Consider the following 19196-nt stretch of genomic DNA (forward strand, 5'->3'; position numbering starts at 1 on the left):
ATGCTGTAGACTTTGTGTAATTTTACCACTATTACTCTATAATTTACGCCCGCTCTAGCGTGGGCTGTGGGCCAATGTGTATAGGCCGCAATTAATTGCCTAGTTTGGGCAACGAATTGAAAGCTACGGCATGGAACTACTGTTTGGGCATTGTGCCAGAAAATGTCAAGTTAATGCGCCCGCCCCTACGGTTAGTGAAGTTTGGGTCCTTATAGTTCGCTGGAAGCGGCGTCTCTGCGATCTATCTGAAAAACTACGCCTTACGGTGTTAGGTATGTAGGCCCATACTACTTCCTCATCCAGTGTATAATGGCGGTCAAACAGTGTCTTTCCATCGTCCGGAAGTAAGCACTCTAGGTCCTTGAGTCTGATTGCCGTGTAGGGATGGTTATAGTCGAGTTTGGATACGTCTATTTGGAAAGGTGGTGGCACAGTTTCGCCGAACACCTCGCATTTGATAGATTGCATCGAAAGTTCTACATGACAGCCTGCATTTATGAGCTATTACCCTTTATATAGGCAGGGCACCCTAGCAGGCCAATTAACGTGCAGGGAATGTCGACCAAGCTGATTTCTCCTGGTACATGCCTGTTAAACTTTATAAAGTAGAGTTTTTTCGCCACTAAATTATGTGGAGAGTACCTGGATCTGACTGTACGTGTGATACCAGGCACTTTTCAGCCACTCCTCCCAAATCAATGTGAAACATCCGTCCTTTAAATACTATATTATGTGTGTCTCACGGTTGGACAAATGGCCTTCCGGTTCCTCGAATGCAACTCGTTCAATCTCCTCGCGCCTTAGCGTAAATCTTTCGTATCTCCCATTGCATAGCAATGCAGGGATGAACCCTCTGTGCCACAGCTCTTCCTTGCTGGCGAACCGTTGCCAGGGATGAGCTTTGATTTGTACAAGGGTGTCTCTGTTGTGCTGGGAAAAGAGGTATTTCAAATCTTCATGTATAAGCTCCCAGTGGTATCGCTTTAGTGCCCTTTTGTACATAGGCTGGCCGCTAGTGTGTCACAGAACCAATCGTTCTGGCTGTGGGTGGGAGAGGCAAGTGTTCGGGCCCTGGTTCTAGCTGACCCTCTATATAACACTGATCGGGTGTATATTCTAAAAAATTAAAATGTCTTATATTATTTCAGTTGTCAATTACTGTGATTAGCATGGTTTCACAGATAATCACACTAGTGTTTTATGCAGGGGGAGACGATTGCTTGTTGCCAAAAATCGCGCTATATCATTTCAATTCCCAAACATGATTTTAAACTGTATATTAAACGATCAATGTTTCTCTCATTTATCCTAGACAAAACAATCCTGCCCCTAAATGAGGTGTATATGTGCATGTCCCTCATCTTCTTAACCAGTTCATCCTCAATGTTTAGATAAGCGTACATCCCAGATTGCTTCGCTACAAAACTCCATCTGTCTCCAAATTCATTAACCATTTTATTACATAGTTCTGCCCTTGCCTTCTTTAAGCCATTGGCTAGCATTGTGAGCTCCTCCAGCCACTCTTTTTTCAAATCCGGAGTGGTTAGAACTCTTTTGACTAATGAAGCATAGTGCCTGGGAGGGGTGCTATAAGTTGCCCTTATTATCCTAGTCAGTGCAATTTTTAGATGATTAGAATTGCTCAGAGTCCTGAAATGGAGACAACCTATACGCCCGGAACATAGGCCCATTATCTTGGAAAAAGATTGTGCCACGAATAACTCAACTGCCGGCCGAGCCTTCAAAAATAACATACAAGGGTAGACATCTGTGATAAAGTCCTTTGATAGGCCTTGATAAGGGATGTCCAATAGTACAATCAGCTTACGTTGTTGCACTACTTCAAGTACCTTGGCCCAGTCCTCTTCAGATAAATCCAAACCTTAGTTAATTTTATATACGTAATTTTAAAAGAATAAAAATGGTCAATTCATAGCATTTACAGTCAAAATTCTATTTTGTATGTGTTCATTTTAAATGGTAGGGACGCTTAGTATGTACATTTCTGTGTTGGGGAGAAACAGGTACAAAATTCATCAAATCAGCATTAATGTTACCCGATGGATTGTGTGAACAAACTTGGAGGATCAATATGTCAAATAGATTCGCCTTTGACAAACAACTAATCATCGAATCAATATCCAATCTATTCTCCCCCTTGGTAAACAAATACTCACCTTTATAATGTACGGGTGGTGGGTATATTTAAGTCCAACATTCTCTAACATACCATAGTAATTACACCACGTAGGATCACTTAGATATACTGTAGGATTGTAATCTAGCTCTGAAAATAATTGTAGGAACAAGGCAATTGCTCCAGTAGAACCGAACGTTTGCAGAGATACTAGTTGGCTCAGCTCCTCAGACTGCGCCCCCGGAAATAGTATTGATCTTGCTGCTAAACAAAACTCCTCATCTCCAGACATGAATAAGTAATCCTCAGTTCTATTATCATCGTTTATAACTAGCTGCTCCGCCTTCTTAACGGATCTGAATGAATTCGCAGTCAGTATCCACATTGCATATTATAAATTAATTATGCATAATATGTAACACATTGTGTAAACAATTACTAACTCAAACATGTAAAATTTGCCATCCTTATCGCATAAAGTGCCTAGTGACAGATCTATTTTGTCATCACTGGTGTCTGCACGTGCTGCAATTGCACAGTTTATATTTGGGTCTTCAAATGATTTGTTTTTTAGAGAATCATAAATATTTGTCATTCAACAACTCAAATGTGGGGATGTCAAATGGTAAGACATTGTATGATGTGTACACGCAAATATGTTAAATTACGTAATTTCTAGTTTCAAAACTGCGCCATTCAAATCCTCACAAGTGGTTCTGTTTCTAGGTTTTGGTCTTTTGATGAACCATAAGTATCGCACAGCATGTTCGTTTAATTCACGGTTGTCAGATATACAATCTCCCTCAAAAGTAATCAAATTGTGATTTAGCTTTACCTTCTACATGTACTGTTCAACAGGAGTCTCTCTTTTGCATTTTCCAAGGTTGTAGATATGCCCATACCACAGCCTCTCAGGTATCTATGGCATTCAATTTTAAGGCATTAATTCAAATTAGTTGGCATTGATGGCTTGAGATTCCACTCAAATATATATCATTTTGTTAATTGATTTGAAGTCTACCTCATGATATTATTATCTCGGTAACTTAGACTGCCAGTATTTAAGACACTGGTCTATTCCCTAGGCATAGACACTAGCGAGTTAGTATACCCTTTGGATGCCTATGAAAGCTTGGCCATGTTTTTCACCAGAAATCTGCCAGAATGTGCTAGACCTATACAGGATTATTCTAATAACACGTTAACGTCACCAGTTGATGGGAGAGTTATGGTTTGGGGGGAAATAGATAGGGATAGAGTTGGACAAATAACGGTTAAGGGGGCTACGTATAATGTAAATTGCTTTCTTGGCGAACAAATTTCTGCGAAATCTGATAACACTAATAGATATGATAATTATTTGGCAAATTCTGCCACTAAAAAAATGGAAAAAAGATTGCACTATATAGTATTAAAAATACCCCTTGGCGCATATCATCACTTTCATTCCCCTACCGATTTTTATTTAACTGAAAGAAGATATTTTCCAGGAGAATCACTGCCCTTAGGCAAATTTGTAACCAAGTATTTCTCTGATATTTTTACCGCAAACGAAAGGGTTGTATTCAAAGGCATCAATAATTGTGGTAATAGACTGTTTATCATACCCGTTGGTACGTTTTGCCTTGGAAAAATAACACATAATGTTGATCTAGAAGTAACCAAATAATTATGTAGTTCGACACCAATAGGAGTGGGCAAATTCAAGTTTATCTCGGAGGGCCAATTGAAACAAAGCGTTACGACACTCCTATTGTATACAGGAAGGGTGATGAAATAGGCGAATTTAAGCAGGGATCCGCAGTTGTACTTATTTTTGAAAGTGATGGTTCGGTTGATTGGAATGTCAAAATCGGCGATATGGTCAAAATAGGGGAAAAGATTGTTAAAATGTAAAACAATTGCGCTATACTCAACTATACAACCAAATGCTGTGATAAATGCGAAGTTGATCAACTCCATAACAGATTTTTACATCAATTGTCACATTCACTGAAGAGTAACTAGGATATATTATAGTAATAGCTAAACAATGTGTGCAAGTCTAGTAATTAGCAATTATTGTAGTGTAGTGTTGAACGGTGTATTTTTATTGTGTAAAAAATATTGTAATAGTGTAATTCAATACTGTGCGAACTTTTTGTGCTTATCAAGAGGTTGCATGTTAATCGAGTTCTCGGGCCCGGTTTGATCATACATACTAGTGTCTGGAATTGGATTCCCCCACTTGCCCTGGAGAAACAATTGTTTATACGTGGCATTACCAATTGGCCAGAAAATGTAATCACCGGTATTCCATTGAATATGTCCCCTTTCAAGTACTTGCGCATCAAAAACATCGTCTATATCCGGGTCTATGGGGAAGGGCTCTTCACCATCCGGCAGCGATAGTAATAGCCGCACCAGCATGAATATTTGGTCACACTCTCCACAGCGATAAAGAAATCCTTCACGGCAGCGAAACCACAAAGGTACATGTTCACGATCGCCCGAACCCCCAGTGCAACCGACAACCCTAAATCAGCAAGTGTATATACCTTTCTACATTCATGGAGGGGACTAGGACTGGATTCTTGATGGTACCGAAGGGACCGACGAAGGGGGAACTCTTGAGGTATTCATACAGTTCGAGTAACCCAAGCATATGTTCACTCTCTTCGCTTACAACCTAAATTAGTATTTAATGATAACTTTAATGCAGTTGATATCATTAATTATTAAATTTGATTTTATAAATGAAGGTATATGTAAATTGGAAAATAGATTAAACAAAGAATTATCATGAACAGAATTTCAAACATTTTTCATGAAATTTTTATGTAATAAACAGTTTTTACCTGCATGCCCAAATCTCTGGTTAGTTGCTTGTAAGTTTTCTTTGGCAAATTTTCAGAGTCCATAAGTGTGGACTCTCCTCTTATCCTCCAATACCAATAATTTCCAAAGTAATCCATCTGGCTAGGGTCTGTCTTCATTAATGTATCAACATCCTTTGGCATTGTTTCCACAGGGAGCCAATAATCATGAGGCCGTCCCACATCAAAATGTTGATATAAGTATCTATTTGTTGTGTGTATGTATTTCTTGCCATTTCGCAATGAAAATTGCAAGTTCTGCGATGGTATAAGCAACCTATTAACCACTCCAAGTATCCCATTCATCTCTATAAATGGGTTGTGGTGTGGAAAACTGCGTAGATTTTGAATGTATATTGAATAAAAAGGATCTGTGTAATAATGTAAAAACTGCTATTAACCACCAGGTGCGTTAGCGTATAATAGTGTAGTGCGGGTTGGTTAGTTATTATATACGATTTCGATATGGGGATAAACGAAGGCGAGTAAGTTTTTATTCACCCAGAATCGGATCAAGTATCATAACTCCAAGGCGTGTTTCAAGCAGATTGGTCACACCTTCTCGGATCTTAACTCCTGCGCGAGCTGTGTCAGAATTTAACCATGGCAATTTGACTCATAGGCAGGCAATAGACGCGGTAATACGGTTTAGAATTAACTCAATGTTGCATCAAGTAAGAGATCGCATGTTGGTGGACAAGGAGGGGAATGTGAGGCCTGCTAAGCAGCCTTATCATGTTAGGGCAAAGAAATATGGCTCAAAAATTGAGCATGAAATATCGGTATATCAAAAATCAACTCATTTCCTCATTCCCCGGGCAATTTTTGCCCGTGTCGTTAAGGAAATCGCACAAAGGTGTTATATGGGCGAAGGAAATATTCAATTTACTGTTGAAGCCCTTGCAGCGCTTCAAACTGCAGCGGAGGATGAAATCATTCGAATACTTGAGATTTCAACTGCTTGTTCTCACCACGCCAAAAGGGTTACTTTGCGGGTCGATGATATGAGATTAGCTAGGTTTTGTAGGGGTAGGCAACCGTACGAATTTGTTCCCCTTAAACCCTAATTGTATTTCAAATACAAACACTTCGATTGTCATTTTTAAATGTACAGAACACTGAAACAGTTGTAAATTATCACTAATAACTTTGTAGCTAGTGCATAGTTGGTTATAGAAGTGTTAAAAATTGATAGGCAGGCTTAAAAGTACCATGTATAATTGAATTGTTTAAATCAAGGCCTATACATTTTATGTAATTTAACGTTGTATCTTATAGTGCCGAGGTGCAAAACGTTGATGTTAGCTATAAAAAATACTCTGGAATGGGTTTCTTTGCGGGGACTCCCCTTTTTTCCTAAATGAAATAAATAGTTACGGGAGTTGCCGCCTCGAAGGTCCTGAAATTAGGGTTGAGGTTGTCGTCCAACTCCATTATGCTGGCTATGTTGCCACATCTGTTTTAGTATATTGAAATTTTCTGGAAAAAATCGATTTGGGTGAAGATTTTTGTATTTCAAATTTAAAATGCAATTGCAAGATGTGAAACATCTTACGAGTGTAAATATATGTTAAATTGTGAGTTAAAATAATCATATGTTTTATGAATTTGGCTTAAACAAACTTTCTATATGTTTATAACATAAATATAAATTTTATTATGATAATGTTGGTACATTTATAAAATATGTAATTTAAAGATGCAAAGGTGATGTTTTATCTGTCATCCATTTATTAGTGAATTAAAATGCAAGCTTTCATGTAATTAAAGGACAGTCGAAATATTTAAGATGAATGCTAAAATGAACTGAAATTTGTCAAATTCATCATTGAAAATATGAAGTTTGTATACCTATAGCAATAGTTAGGCGCCGACCAAATGGTCACTAGTGTGTGAGAAAACCACCACTTGTACCCCTCCATCACGAGCTGATGAGCACGGGCAATAACATCAATTCCGTTTTGGTAAACAAATTGTCGGACAACATCTCCGCCGAAAAGAAATCCGGCTCCACGGGGAGAAGCGCCCCAGCCATCCATATCCTCCGGATCACTCCACATCAAGTCACACATAAGCCCCTCATGTGGCACCTCCTGTTTGCGATCAATGCAACGGATCTCGTCAATTGTCGAGTTAGTGGGCGACAACCCCCCATGGACGCAAAAATAGCGTCCATCGACTAATGCACTAATTGCTAAATAGTCAAAAACATCTGTGCAATATCGCCAAACATTGGTGCCGCCATACTTTCTTGTACATTCATCGTAAAATCCATAAACCTTAGTTACAGGCTTAATAATAATTAATTAATGCCTAGAAGGCGATAATTCATATCCAATTATTATTTAGCACATACCTGAGTAATTTGCCTTGACTCATGATTCCCCCGTATTAATGTGATCCTATCCGGATACCTGACCTTTAAAGTTAACAAAAGTAGAAAAGTTTCCACCGAATAGTACCCTCTATCTACAAAATCGCCCATGAAAAGGTAGTTAGTGGTTGGTACTTTGTGGCCAAAGATTATCAGTTGCTTAAAGTCGTAAAATTGTCCATGGATGTCCCCGCAAATCTTAGTTAACTAATTAAATACCGTCACCGGCGCATCCACGCGTTGTACATTAGCCTCCTCTATGAGAATCTCCTTCACTTTTTCACACAAGAGCCTAACTTCTTCTTCCGATAGCGATTCGCAGCGTTCCAGTTGTGCTATGTCCTTGTCAATGTCACTCATTTCGTATAGTTACTCGCTTGTAACTATTTTCTGTGACATTTAGAAATTGTGTAATTTATTTGCATTTTAGAATTGCAGTTTTATTTGGATATTTGGCACAGCATCATACCACCATCAAATGCTGTCTGTATGCGACATGGCAGCACTATATACTGGACGCTCTAATAACAGTTGATGTTAAAACAAAATTTCATGCAGTATCCAGTTTGCTAAGCTCTACTGTTATGATTTAAATCTTGAGATTATTACGTCGTGTATAACTTGTATGCAAAAATAGTTTTTGTGATATTTCCAACTGTACCAAATGATTATTTGGGTATAGTGAATTTGTTTTGATTATATAAAATTGGATTTTTGGCGAATTATTTAGGCGTTTTAAATGATTTTAAATTTTATACAGCAAATATTATTGGTAATATTCCCATTGAAAATTTGTAAGGGTAACATTTTCAGGGATACTAGTAAAGATATGCAGCCTTAGTTACTAAATGGTATTTTTAGACAATATTTTAATCAAATTAATCCATCCTATTATGGATTATAGTAATTAGATTCGAAAATTGATAAATTTGGCGATGCACATAGCCTAAACTCGGGCTTCAATGGTGAAACTAGCGTATTTTCATAGATAGTTTGCAAATTTACGAAACAATCCCCAAATAATCAAATATGTCGGTGTACAAAATATAGTTTTGGGTTACAAAGTTACGATGTTGCAGCAATACAACCTTCAAGTTATAATAGTTTTAATAGTTAGTCATAATGTGATCATTTACTGTCATATTTATGCAGAGCCACGCGCCAGATGCGATATTTGGAACGGAACTTGGCAGATGAACACTTTTCCATGGGGTCAGGTGTCTGCGGATCATCATCTGTCCTTTCATGCCGAGGCACTTTTGAAATGTAGTTTTGGTATTCCTACATTATGATACAACTCACCTTCGTCGTCTTTCCCACTGCAATATCTTTTAGCCTTGCATTTATACGTTCCATGTTGGTTTCAGCCGCTGCATCATTTGCTGCAGCACGTATACAATCATTTGTCACACCATTATTAGATTGTGTTGTTTGCTGTGAAATCTGTTGCATTAGGGCTTGCTGCATTAGGGTTGTTTTCTGGAGTAGTTGTATTCTCTGAACATCATTTAATCTAACTATATCTTCACTGCTAAGTGATTTTGCCAATCTTTCAATGGATGCAGTGGGTAGGTTGGCTAACTTGTCCAAATCCCCAGTACTCAGCAAAGCGAGTAACTGATTCATGTCTGTATCTCCATTCTGGGCCAGTTGATCCTTTGTTAAATTCTTTGATTTCCCCAATTTTCTCATGTTATTCTTAATACATTCGGGGGAACCATTGTCGTCATAATTGCATTGTGATAGTGATGGCCAATTGGATGTATTATGCTTAACCGATATTTCGAGTGTGTTCCATTTCTTACTGGTTGAATTTGAAACATTTTTTGTGCCGTTAACATCATTATTGATGTGATTATGAGAGTGTGTGGTTTCCTTCCTCTTCTTAGTGGGATTGAGTGGTTCCTTATTGGAACATGAGTAATAAATATCAGACTGTTGATCCAAGCTGTGTTCTTTTTTGTTCCACTTTTTGCCAGTATGGTTGCTTTGTTCTCCTTGAATCAAATTTGTGTATGGCGTGACTGATAATTCTGCAGGTTTAACATTACTTCCAGTACCACCTGTATATGAATCTGATTGTGATATTTCCGATAAAAGACCCTTAAAAGAGCATCTAATAGGTGAATTCTTAATGTTCAGCCGAGATACATGGCCATTTATGCTCTTTATCTCGGTGACCTCAGGGGCACCCGGATCGAAAAAAGAATCATCAGTGGCTTTCTTCTTGGTGCCACTTTCTAATCGTGCAATTCTGCCAAATGAATAGCCTAAATAAAAGTCGTGTCACCTGAGTCACTGCTGATTATATCTGCCCATCTACAAGTTGACATTGTACTACAATGGGGTGTGCACTAACTACAATTATCTGTACGGCAATTCTCCAAAGCTACTCTCTCTTCTATCCAAATATCTAACTACGCCATTGCTTAGTGATATCACTATTCTCGGTATACCCACAGTACGCAGGTCACATAACTTATCCTCAATCTTACCATCCCTATCATCCAACAGCATACATTCACAGCTATTCAAGTTGAATATCTTAGTCAAAGCGGCTAGATTGCATTTGGTATCCATCACAGCTGTTCCAAAAACGCTGAGTTGTGGCGGTAAAATCACACCTTCATCATCTCTGTGGGCCCAGAGAATTGCAGAAAGGAGGCGTAATAGGCCAATGCCATAGCTGCCCATGTATACAGAATGGGAACTACTGATTCCCCCCGTGAATTGGGTGCCTAATTTAAATAGGTGCCCCAGTTCTATTTGTTTATCTCCTATCGTAGTTAGGAATTCCAATTCGGAGTCTCGATCCGACTCGTACGTTTCTATATTGAATTCCTTGGATATTTCCCGATAGATTTGTGCGATCTGAGTGATAATTCACTATATTTGTAGATTATAATTGTATCATTGACAATGAGTGAAATAATGTGTAAATTTTGTTTTGCGTTATAGTTATCGCGCAGTTAGTTACATCCAAAAAAGTTTGTAACAAGTGTTATGTAACCTACACTCTTAAATGAATTATCTAAACACTCCTGAGTACTATGAAATGAGTACAGGTCGAACATCAAAAACTCCCTATACCTCAAAGCAGCCGTGCAAGGTCTCATTTCGTCGCGATATTTTTCACTCGACTGGAATAGGTAGATAGGTTTTGCTAACATAGGCAAAACCCCCATTTGCGATATAACTTCTGAAATTATTTCTTCAGAAGTAGGTGAGAGATAGTATTTGCGATCATTTCTATCAGTAATGCTGAATAGTGAATCGCCAAATTCCAATTTTCTCTGTATAATTCACACTCTTACACTTTCAGACATTAGTGTTTGTGGTAGTAAACTGGGAAATTTAACCTTTGCGGCCCCCAGGCGCGTGATGAATTTGGATTCCACATAATGCTTCAATTTATCGATTAGTAACTGTCCAAAGGGTAAATATGTGATAAGCCCACTGGAAATATGTGACGTTATGCCCACTTTTTTGAGAAGATTTTCTGGTTTATTCAATGGCAAGTGCCGATAGGACGACAATCCATACAACACATTGCGTCCACTAGAATAACACTCAATATGCGAAAGCAGCAATGCAACTAGCGTGTTTATAACAAAAAAAAATTGTGGGTTCAAACAGCACATAAAAACGCTCACCGCTATATGAAATTACACTTATACTAATTACTAGTGCTACACTTAGTGTGGGTGCTGGTGAGGCATATGGCTGATTGATAGGCAGTGAGTTTTTTATATTTTTGATAAAACTAGACTGTATGATAGTGAAGAAGCATTGTAGGGTATATGTCCAAACTAAATTGTAATACGGATAGTGAAGAGAGGTTGGATGGTATTTTTTGGTAAAGAATAGCACAGATAGTGAATATGTTTGTCTATGGTAGCGCATATAACTATTCTTGTCCATACTATCTACTATAGGGAGATTTAGTACGCCAATAGAGGGGTAGATAACACTAACTGGTGACGTGGTGCGGTGTGTTAGATAGTCTAAAGTGTAGATGGTGGGTTGGGATTGTATATTATGAAATGGCTAATTTTTGTATCAAACTGAAAACAGTCAAAGTCACAACATAATTTAGTGCAAATTTCACTATATTAATTGAATGGTGTTGAGTGGTTATCATGAAACGCGTTGCTTACTTCCATGACCCAGATATCGGTTCCTATTATTATGGGCCTGGGCATCCAATGAAACCACAACGCATCAGAATGGCTCATTCATTGGTGCTCTCTTATGATCTTTACCGCCACATGGAAGTTTTTCGACCTCATCGCGCAGTTGAACCGGAGCTTCTTTCTTTCCACGATAGCGATTACATATGCTTTCTTTCATCAGTAAGCCCGGAAAACTATCTTGACTTTTCCTACCAATCAAAGCGATTCAATGTGGGTGAGGCTACTGATTGTCCAGTATTCGATGGGCTATTTGATTTCCAACAGTCTTGTAGCGGTGCTAGTATTGATGGAGCACACAAACTAAACCATCAACAGGCAGACATTTGTATCAATTGGAGCGGAGGACTGCATCATGCAAAACGAAGTGAGGCTTCGGGTTTTTGTTACATAAACGACATAGTGCTTGGGATACTAGAATTGCTTAAATATTACACTAGAGTGATGTATATAGATATTGATATACACCATGGCGATGGAGTGGAGGAAGCTTTTTACGTAACACACCGCGTGATGACGGTAAGTTTTCACAAATTTGGTAACTTTTTTCCCGGTACAGGAGATATAACCGATATTGGCATGTCAACTGGCAAATATTACAGTGTAAATGTGCCACTAAATGACGGGATAGACGATGAATCCTTTGTTGATCTCTTTAAAGTGATAATTGGGAAGTGTGTGGAATCGTATCGTCCAGGGGCAATAGTGCTTCAATGTGGTGCAGATTCACTCACGGGAGATAGGCTGGGAAAGTTTAATTTGACAATTAAGGGCCACGCTGCTTGCGTGGCCTTTGTCAAGGAACTAAATATCCCCTTACTAGTTTTGGGCGGTGGTGGTTATACTATTAGGAACGTTGCTCGTTGTTGGGCCTACGAAACGGGTGTGGTTCTTGATAAGCACAACGAAATGAGCAATCAGATCACGCTTAACGATTACTATGATTACTATGCCCCAGATTATCAACTACATCTTACACCGCAAAATATACCCAACTACAACAAACCGGAACACTTGGAGAAGTTGAAGATTAGAATTATGGAGAATTTGCGCCATGTTGAACACGCACCTGGAGTGCAATTTGCTCATGTACCGCCGGATTTCATTAACTGCCAAGATGACCCGGATGAGGAGGAACAGTTGAAGGTCTTTTTGGAAGGCGGTGGACTTGCATCGGTTGAAAAGATGAACGCGGAAAAACGATTGGGAGCCCCGCCAATTTACATCAACCACAAGCTCAGGAGGAGGGATTATGAGCATGATCCATATGACTTACCTGATCGGGACCAATCTATACCGATTTAATGCAATTTTATTTGAGTTCGCGCTATCGTTGCAGGTTTATTAGATAATCGAAACAATAATTAACACACTACGTACAGTTGGCAATATATGTTAGTGAATCTGTTAGCAACAATCATTGTGTTGAGCGATACATTTACAGTTTTTCGATTGTGATTCAAATATGAAATATTAGTTGGTAGGGTCATGCGTGAGTCGTGTCAATAGTGCCTATATGTGTTTGAGTAGTTACTTTCTCGAGAATATACATGCCGCACTTATATTTTTCCGATTCCTCTGTCGCCTCTTGGTACTTCCAGCCAAGATTTGAGCCACAATCATTGCAGTATATATCAACAATTGTATGCTGTCCCGTGGTCATCATCCTATCCTCAAAGGGGCCTTCTGTTACGTTAATTACTCTAGAAAATAACCAAGCAGATCCTGTTCTACCCCTAAAGCTCGTAGATACAAGATCATCTAAACATGTTAAATGATTCTGGCACTCGGAACAGCTAATTAATATTGCGATGATACCTGTATATGTCACGGCTTTTTATATACTCTTTGAATAGTCGTCCCATTCTGAACCAACGGTTATGTTTGGTTTTATAAATTTGGGAAATTTACAAAGAACAAATTCCACCACACCCGCCAACTATTATATAAACACTAACCTAACCTTACGAACAACCCCTAACGCCAACGTAGGTCCAAAGCTTAGATAATTGCTATACTGTGACACTACATAATAATAATTATAATTTAGTTAATTTTTAGATTCTAATATGATATATGCGTCAATTCCAGTGACAATTACTTTGAGTACAATTAAATAAGTCAAGCTACTTTTGAGGGGGTGTGACGTGTGTAACGATTTCCGATTCCAACTTAGGTATATCTGATCCTAAATAAAAACAATCTTACCAACAAGTTCTGTCACAACTTCTCCATTTTTATAAATCTTGAACATGGGAATCGTAGTAACTCTGTGCTCCTCAGCCAATTCTAAATCACATCAGTTATACCAGGCAATTTGTCTATATCCAACTCGATGAATTTGACCGATTTCATCTGATTGCTTAATTTTTCAAACTAAATGATGATCTACTAACTAGCGGCCTCGAGTTGACACAAGGTCCACACCATTCGGCGCCAAATTTGGCAACAACAACGCCACTAGACACAGCCTTCCTGTAGCAATCCACTGTCTCTATGAACTAAATGGCACTATACATACCGTTACTATGTTACGAAAGTAGTTTTTTTGTAAAAAGTTGTTAGATAAGAGTTTTTTAGGCATTAAAAATATGACCCTACTCATGCTATGCATGTCAATTTATAAATAATACGTGGGTATGTGTAGTGCATATTATACTAGAATATGTGCTATAATAATTATTAAATAATTCTTAAACTGGGTACAAAAGTTTTGTAGTTAGTTTAAAAGGATCATCATAAGCATCCGTGATGTGTTTTGGCGCGTGTGTCAGTGGGAGATGTGGAAGGACAAATGGACATAAGGTAAATCCTCACAGGTCAACATTTGATCACTGGAAAAATGTTCTTTTTTACCCAGAATCCGACACAATATTTTGTGGATTGCCTTATCTTTTTCCGTTTTGTTGTCCAATGGCCAAATGGCAAACGCAGCAAATTCAACGGGCAGCCCATATCGTAAGGCGGATTCGCAAAATAACCGCATTGCTTTCAAATGGATCCAGGAAGAAAATAGTTCGGAATAAGCTATGTGGTATATCCGGATTAGGAAGGTCTCTTGCCTACCCGTCTCCGCTTCCAATTTGGATTTTGATTGGCAAACTTGTTCATACATTTCCTTTGAGTAGATAAATTTGGTAGCTCCCCAGCCCTTTTTGGCACAGGTGGTTATAAAACTTTGTGCCGAAGTTTTAAATACGAAAACCCGCCATATAGTGAATTCGGATCGTTCAATGTGAAACTGTTTCGCACTCCTGGGTACAACATTTGTACTATGCGTTTCGTAACTATTTAGAAATAGATCGACAGAATTTGACGGGACTTTTACCACAACAGTTGTGATATGCTCCGTATCTATGAAATCTTCTTGTTTAACTAGTTCTGGTTTGAACAAAAGCGTCAAACCACTAGCATCTACTTCGTGTCCCGTGATGTCCTTTTTATGCTTAAGTTCCGAAAATGCGATAGCCTTTGCAGTCAAATCATCCTTCAACTTCTCCACGTTCGTACATATTGTTTCCAAATTGTCCCTTATTGATCTAGTAGGTGGGTATAACGCCTCGTTCCACATGAATCGGTTTATGAACTCTTGTTTTGAGTATATTTGCCTTCTATGCGTGATTGATAGATGTGTATTTGGGCATAATTCAACATATAACCTCTCTGCTTTCTTAAGAGCATCTTCAATAAAGTCATCATAACGACCTAAGTCATCAGCACATCGCAAAAGGTCATCAAAAGACCCAAAACGCATATTCTTAGATACATCGAATATTGTTACATCGTTTACTAGTTTTTCCTTGAACAAACTTTTACGCAGTAAAGAATATAATTCCTCGCGTTCGGATGAGCCGCGTGTGCTGCAGGTAACTAACCAGCAACTCATCCCACACTAATCCATACCCACTATCAGCACTATCACTATCACTCAATGCCATAATTGTGAGAATTACACAATTAGCATGTGTGTTTTGACAATTAATGTGTGTTGTTCTGTCTAGAAGCCATTTGTAAATACTATTATCGTGGAATCTCATGTTTGTGAGTGTAGATTCCCGTCGAATGTATTTTGATACTATTTATAAATATGGTCGAAGGATTTTCCACTGGATTAACTGAAAGCAGTCAACCCAATAAAACTTGTGATAATTTTTTGTGCAAACATGTGGATTTCGTTAAGCGAAATTTTGTAGAAGGTGTGCTGCGCATATCACACAACGAAGTGCTGCAATCTGCGCTGGATATTTGTTACATTCCAGGGTGCAGTGCGGCAAAAATTTTGGCATTGCCTAATGATATGGGTGAACCTCCAATAAAAACTGTTTCTCCTATCAATTTTATTGGCATAGGTCTCAAGACAAACCAATGTATTAAATCCCTTCTAGACAAATGGTATATTGCGTATTTGCCCATCAACTTCAATTCTATGGGACATGACTTGTATAACATTTCTATGCGCCTCGTTGACATAATTGGCACGGGCTCACTGTTCAAAAGTGGTGTGATTGATAAATCTTATCAATTGCCCTGGCATAGTCAATCTTCAATATTCACAACACCTAGCTGTGCTTACGCGGGGTTAGATGAACTGGCTAGTATGATTGATTATCCGGTATAGAAATTGTTAATGCAGAAACTCAGATGCAAACTACAGCTTGTGATCCAAGTGCTAGAGCAGCCAGGAACTTATAGCGTAAGTAAGCGCAGTCTTTACTATGAAACACACGCAGACAGAGGAAAGGATAAGCATTTTTTAGACAATGAAATAGAATGGCATAGTACTAGTATAGATACAATTATACCATTGCGATTGTTGGTACGAATTTTGCCCCAAAATGCGCAAACTTTTGCACAAAAGAATAGTCTTAGACTGCAATTATCCATACCTAGATCCAACGAGGTTATTCAAAGTGGTGTCAAGCTGTCTGGTAAAACTGGGTCAGATAAATCTCAAATTTTGAACTTATACTTATCAATACCTGTATACTCTGGTGAATTAGGATTGGAGCTAGTTAGGGAGGAACCATTCACCAAGCTTAAAGGTTGTATCAAAAACAACGAAGTGTGCTTACGATGGTATACATGTATTACCAATTGCGTAAATGTCGTGGATTATGTATTAACAAATTGCATACGTTCTGATGGGTTGGAAAAGGGTATATCATTGGAAGATCCTCAATATGGAGTTTTAGGATTTTGTCTCCCATGGTGTAGCGAACAAAATCGAATTTTATTCTACTTCAAATCACTGCTCAACTCGCGGCATGTGGAATGGTCACCTAATGAAAAGATTTGGAAAGTACCATCAATACATATTTATACAGTTGCCAAGTTTGTCCAGTATTTGGGGGGGTCAATTGATCCATCTGTAGAATCTCATGTCGCAGCATACATAAGCAAACTAAAAGGCAAAGCTGTGAATGCTTATGAAGAGTTGTGCAGCACTGGCGTGTGGAAATATACGCACATACTTTTGGCATCGAAGAATAAATATCAACAGCTAAATTTTAGCTTCTACCCCTTTGACAAACGAATTGTAGAGCTGGCTAAGAGTTGTAAAATGAAGTGGAATCAGAATGGTAATTTATGGGAGATGCAATTGGTGCAATTACCTCAGTTAATATCGCATTTAAAACGCAGTTTCGAAACAATCCTTCCACATGGCAAATTGGACGCTATAGCAGCTCAGTTTGGAGTCAAAATTCACAAAACAAATAGTAGCATTTCAAAGCATACCCTCAACTATGTTAGTGTCGATAAGGTTGCTAATAGTACTAGGAACACAATTAAACGAGAGAGGTAAATTTAGTGTCATGTAGAAATGAAGTGACATGCATATTAATAACAGCTGCAGGTAAAGAGCCACATCTACATCGCATCGTATCTAAAATTGTGAGTGTCATTTGGTAATTTCCATCTAAATTAGCACAATTTCTCCTCCAGCTTCTAGCATAGATGACTGTGGCAATATAGTAACTGGCGGGCCTGGTACCGGGGGGATAAAGTTTATCCAGTCGCCCAGAGGAATTGAAGAATGGAACCAAATAAGCTTCTGCGTCATCCCATCCGGAGAACGCATTGATGATCTGCTTTCTAAATACGATATAAATGTGACCAAATAGTAACTCAGATCTTATGCTCACTTGTTGGCGAAGTATTCATTTTCACAGAAAAAGCATTAGATTGGTTGCTAAGTAATTGTGAAAGATGGCCAGATCCTAGTGATTCAATTAGGTACAAGCATTGGAATGAAGTAATGTTGGAAAATGAGGGGGCGTTGTGGGATGGGAACAATTTTAACTCTCGGCAACAACTGGCACAGGAACGTCTATTTTGCGATGAGGAATTTCACATTGTGGGTGAAAGGAATGATCCGACAGTTAGATTGTGCACACTTTTGATCCAATTAGGGAATGGAAAACTTGTATCCAACCCAAAGCACGCCGAATATGTTGTAATCACAGATAGCAAGTCAGATGATGCCATGTTAATGAAAAGGTAATAAATGGTTGACGTAGCAAATTTTGGAAGAATGATGAAGATATAATTTCCAGAACGCACGGCGCGAGGCATTCGACACTTGTAACGCCAAAATTCATCTATGACTGTATCACTACTTGGAAGTTACAGCGACCTAGTAGGGGGCAGAAGCATTTGGCATTTTAACTTATCATAAAAATTATCAGCAATTACAAAACGATGTGAATTATGATTGAAAATAATGCTAATTATACACGCTTATTGACTATATGTCATATGTTTAATTATACCACTACCGAATGTAGCATAGGTTACGAGTGTAGTTATTAGCGGATTTTGACAATAAATCTATGGATTAAAATATGTGAAATTAGCTTGTGATGTATAATTTTTTATAAATTTTAAGGAAGAAAATGAGTAAATTATTTTGGGGACATTGAGTGGTTAAATAATGAGTAATCTGTAGCTATTTATAATATTTTTAAAAGCATACATGTATATATATGTGAGAATATGATGAAACTATAAAAAATGATTTAATCCCATTTCTATAGGATATAACTTTTCTGTAGAGTGCCTATTTGGCAAAAATGAAAAAGTTGCTTGGGAGCAATAATATATAAGTAATTTTCGAGACTTTTAACAGCAAATTGTGTGCTTTAATATGTGATAAATTAGTTTTTGGTAACTTTATGTAGTGATATAGTGATATATTTCTACGAGACGGAAATAATGTTACAGTCTAGACTCATCAAAAACTAATTCATTTTACAATGAAAAGGGTTCAATTATTGAATTTCAACAATCGTAATTTCTAGGATGCAGCATTTACTGTTTATAACAAATGAGCCATAAAGGTATATGTTAACTCGTCTATGGAATATCATAGATTTTAGTCAATATCAATAAACAAATTTACTAATTCAAATCTAAATCTAGTTGTTAAACCCAAATGTTTCTAATCATAATACATCTATTGTTATATATGCCTCTCTATTTTTCATTGTATATAGGATCATAAACGCTTTTTTATGAATATTGGATATTTTCTAATGTCTATACTTATCCATTTATTTATTTATTCCTTAAAACATTTCCATATTATAGCAATGACAACAATTCTGAAGAATTGTTGGAGTCAATAATTATAATTCATATCT

General features: G+C 37.9%; 13 protein-coding genes across 13 annotated transcripts; 4 read left to right on the forward strand and 9 right to left on the reverse strand.

The window, feature by feature from the left end:
- Positions 1 to 136: 136 nt before the first annotated feature.
- Positions 137 to 1002, reverse strand: BmR1_04g07035 (conserved Plasmodium protein, unknown function; the record flags this gene model as incomplete). The annotated part of the gene is made up of 5 exons (XM_012794556.1): positions 137 to 241; positions 265 to 488; positions 509 to 622; positions 643 to 723; positions 744 to 1002. The coding sequence occupies 5 exons, from the start codon at positions 1000 to 1002 to the stop codon at positions 137 to 139; spliced, it is 783 nt and encodes a 260-aa protein (XP_012650010.1).
- Positions 1003 to 1238: 236 nt separating this feature from the next.
- On the reverse strand, positions 1239 to 2732 carry BmR1_04g07040 (aspartate aminotransferase; the record flags this gene model as incomplete). The annotated part of the gene is made up of 4 exons (XM_012794557.1): positions 1239 to 1882; positions 2058 to 2157; positions 2178 to 2493; positions 2581 to 2732. 4 exons carry the CDS (start codon positions 2730 to 2732, stop codon positions 1239 to 1241), a joined length of 1212 nt encoding a protein of 403 aa, XP_012650011.1.
- Positions 2794 to 4033, forward strand: BmR1_04g07045 (phosphatidylserine decarboxylase; the record flags this gene model as incomplete). Its single annotated transcript, XM_012794558.1, has 4 exons — positions 2794 to 2946; positions 2967 to 3052; positions 3188 to 3794; positions 3815 to 4033. The coding sequence occupies 4 exons, from the start codon at positions 2794 to 2796 to the stop codon at positions 4031 to 4033; spliced, it is 1065 nt and encodes a 354-aa protein (XP_012650012.1).
- Positions 4259 to 5298, reverse strand: BmR1_04g07050 (cytochrome c oxidase subunit Vb; the record flags this gene model as incomplete). The annotated part of the gene is made up of 3 exons (XM_012794559.1): positions 4259 to 4652; positions 4675 to 4805; positions 4975 to 5298. The coding sequence occupies 3 exons, from the start codon at positions 5296 to 5298 to the stop codon at positions 4259 to 4261; spliced, it is 849 nt and encodes a 282-aa protein (XP_012650013.1).
- On the forward strand, positions 5458 to 6059 carry BmR1_04g07055 (Histone H3-like centromeric protein CSE4; the record flags this gene model as incomplete). The annotated part of the gene is made up of 2 exons (XM_012794560.1): positions 5458 to 5477; positions 5498 to 6059. The coding sequence occupies 2 exons, from the start codon at positions 5458 to 5460 to the stop codon at positions 6057 to 6059; spliced, it is 582 nt and encodes a 193-aa protein (XP_012650014.1).
- Positions 6298 to 7726, reverse strand: BmR1_04g07060 (protein phosphatase; the record flags this gene model as incomplete). The annotated part of the gene is made up of 5 exons (XM_021482572.1): positions 6298 to 6348; positions 6370 to 6448; positions 6844 to 7271; positions 7349 to 7564; positions 7586 to 7726. 5 exons carry the CDS (start codon positions 7724 to 7726, stop codon positions 6298 to 6300), a joined length of 915 nt encoding a protein of 304 aa, XP_021337783.1.
- On the reverse strand, positions 8495 to 9699 carry BmR1_04g07061 (conserved Plasmodium protein, unknown function; the record flags this gene model as incomplete). Its single annotated transcript, XM_021482573.1, has 3 exons — positions 8495 to 8647; positions 8669 to 9636; positions 9657 to 9699. The coding sequence occupies 3 exons, from the start codon at positions 9697 to 9699 to the stop codon at positions 8495 to 8497; spliced, it is 1164 nt and encodes a 387-aa protein (XP_021337784.1).
- Positions 9700 to 9730: 31 nt separating this feature from the next.
- Positions 9731 to 11007, reverse strand: BmR1_04g07062 (prolyl-tRNA synthetase; the record flags this gene model as incomplete). Its single annotated transcript, XM_012794562.2, has 3 exons — positions 9731 to 10237; positions 10381 to 10659; positions 10681 to 11007. The coding sequence occupies 3 exons, from the start codon at positions 11005 to 11007 to the stop codon at positions 9731 to 9733; spliced, it is 1113 nt and encodes a 370-aa protein (XP_012650016.2).
- Positions 11008 to 11505: 498 nt separating this feature from the next.
- Positions 11506 to 12861, forward strand: BmR1_04g07070 (histone deacetylase 1/2; the record flags this gene model as incomplete). Its single annotated transcript, XM_012794563.1, has 1 exon — positions 11506 to 12861. The coding sequence occupies one exon, from the start codon at positions 11506 to 11508 to the stop codon at positions 12859 to 12861; it is 1356 nt and encodes a 451-aa protein (XP_012650017.1).
- Positions 13030 to 13421, reverse strand: BmR1_04g07071 (Protein yippee; the record flags this gene model as incomplete). The annotated part of the gene is made up of 3 exons (XM_021482574.1): positions 13030 to 13068; positions 13091 to 13352; positions 13375 to 13421. The coding sequence occupies 3 exons, from the start codon at positions 13419 to 13421 to the stop codon at positions 13030 to 13032; spliced, it is 348 nt and encodes a 115-aa protein (XP_021337785.1).
- BmR1_04g07072 (Thioredoxin-1) lies at positions 13683 to 14170 on the reverse strand (the record flags this gene model as incomplete). The annotated part of the gene is made up of 5 exons (XM_021482575.1): positions 13683 to 13744; positions 13765 to 13845; positions 13866 to 13932; positions 13953 to 14057; positions 14078 to 14170. 5 exons carry the CDS (start codon positions 14168 to 14170, stop codon positions 13683 to 13685), a joined length of 408 nt encoding a protein of 135 aa, XP_021337786.1.
- On the reverse strand, positions 14327 to 15442 carry BmR1_04g07080 (V-type H+-transporting ATPase subunit C; the record flags this gene model as incomplete). The annotated part of the gene is made up of 1 exon (XM_012794565.1): positions 14327 to 15442. The coding sequence occupies one exon, from the start codon at positions 15440 to 15442 to the stop codon at positions 14327 to 14329; it is 1116 nt and encodes a 371-aa protein (XP_012650019.1).
- Positions 15644 to 18222, forward strand: BmR1_04g07085 (conserved Plasmodium protein, unknown function; the record flags this gene model as incomplete). Its single annotated transcript, XM_012794566.1, has 6 exons — positions 15644 to 16168; positions 16190 to 17355; positions 17376 to 17462; positions 17483 to 17666; positions 17687 to 18054; positions 18075 to 18222. 6 exons carry the CDS (start codon positions 15644 to 15646, stop codon positions 18220 to 18222), a joined length of 2478 nt encoding a protein of 825 aa, XP_012650020.1.

Source organism: Babesia microti, chromosome IV (genome assembly GCF_000691945.2).
Source record: "Babesia microti strain RI chromosome IV, complete genome".
Classification (NCBI taxonomy): Eukaryota; Apicomplexa; class Aconoidasida; order Piroplasmida; family Babesiidae; genus Babesia; species Babesia microti.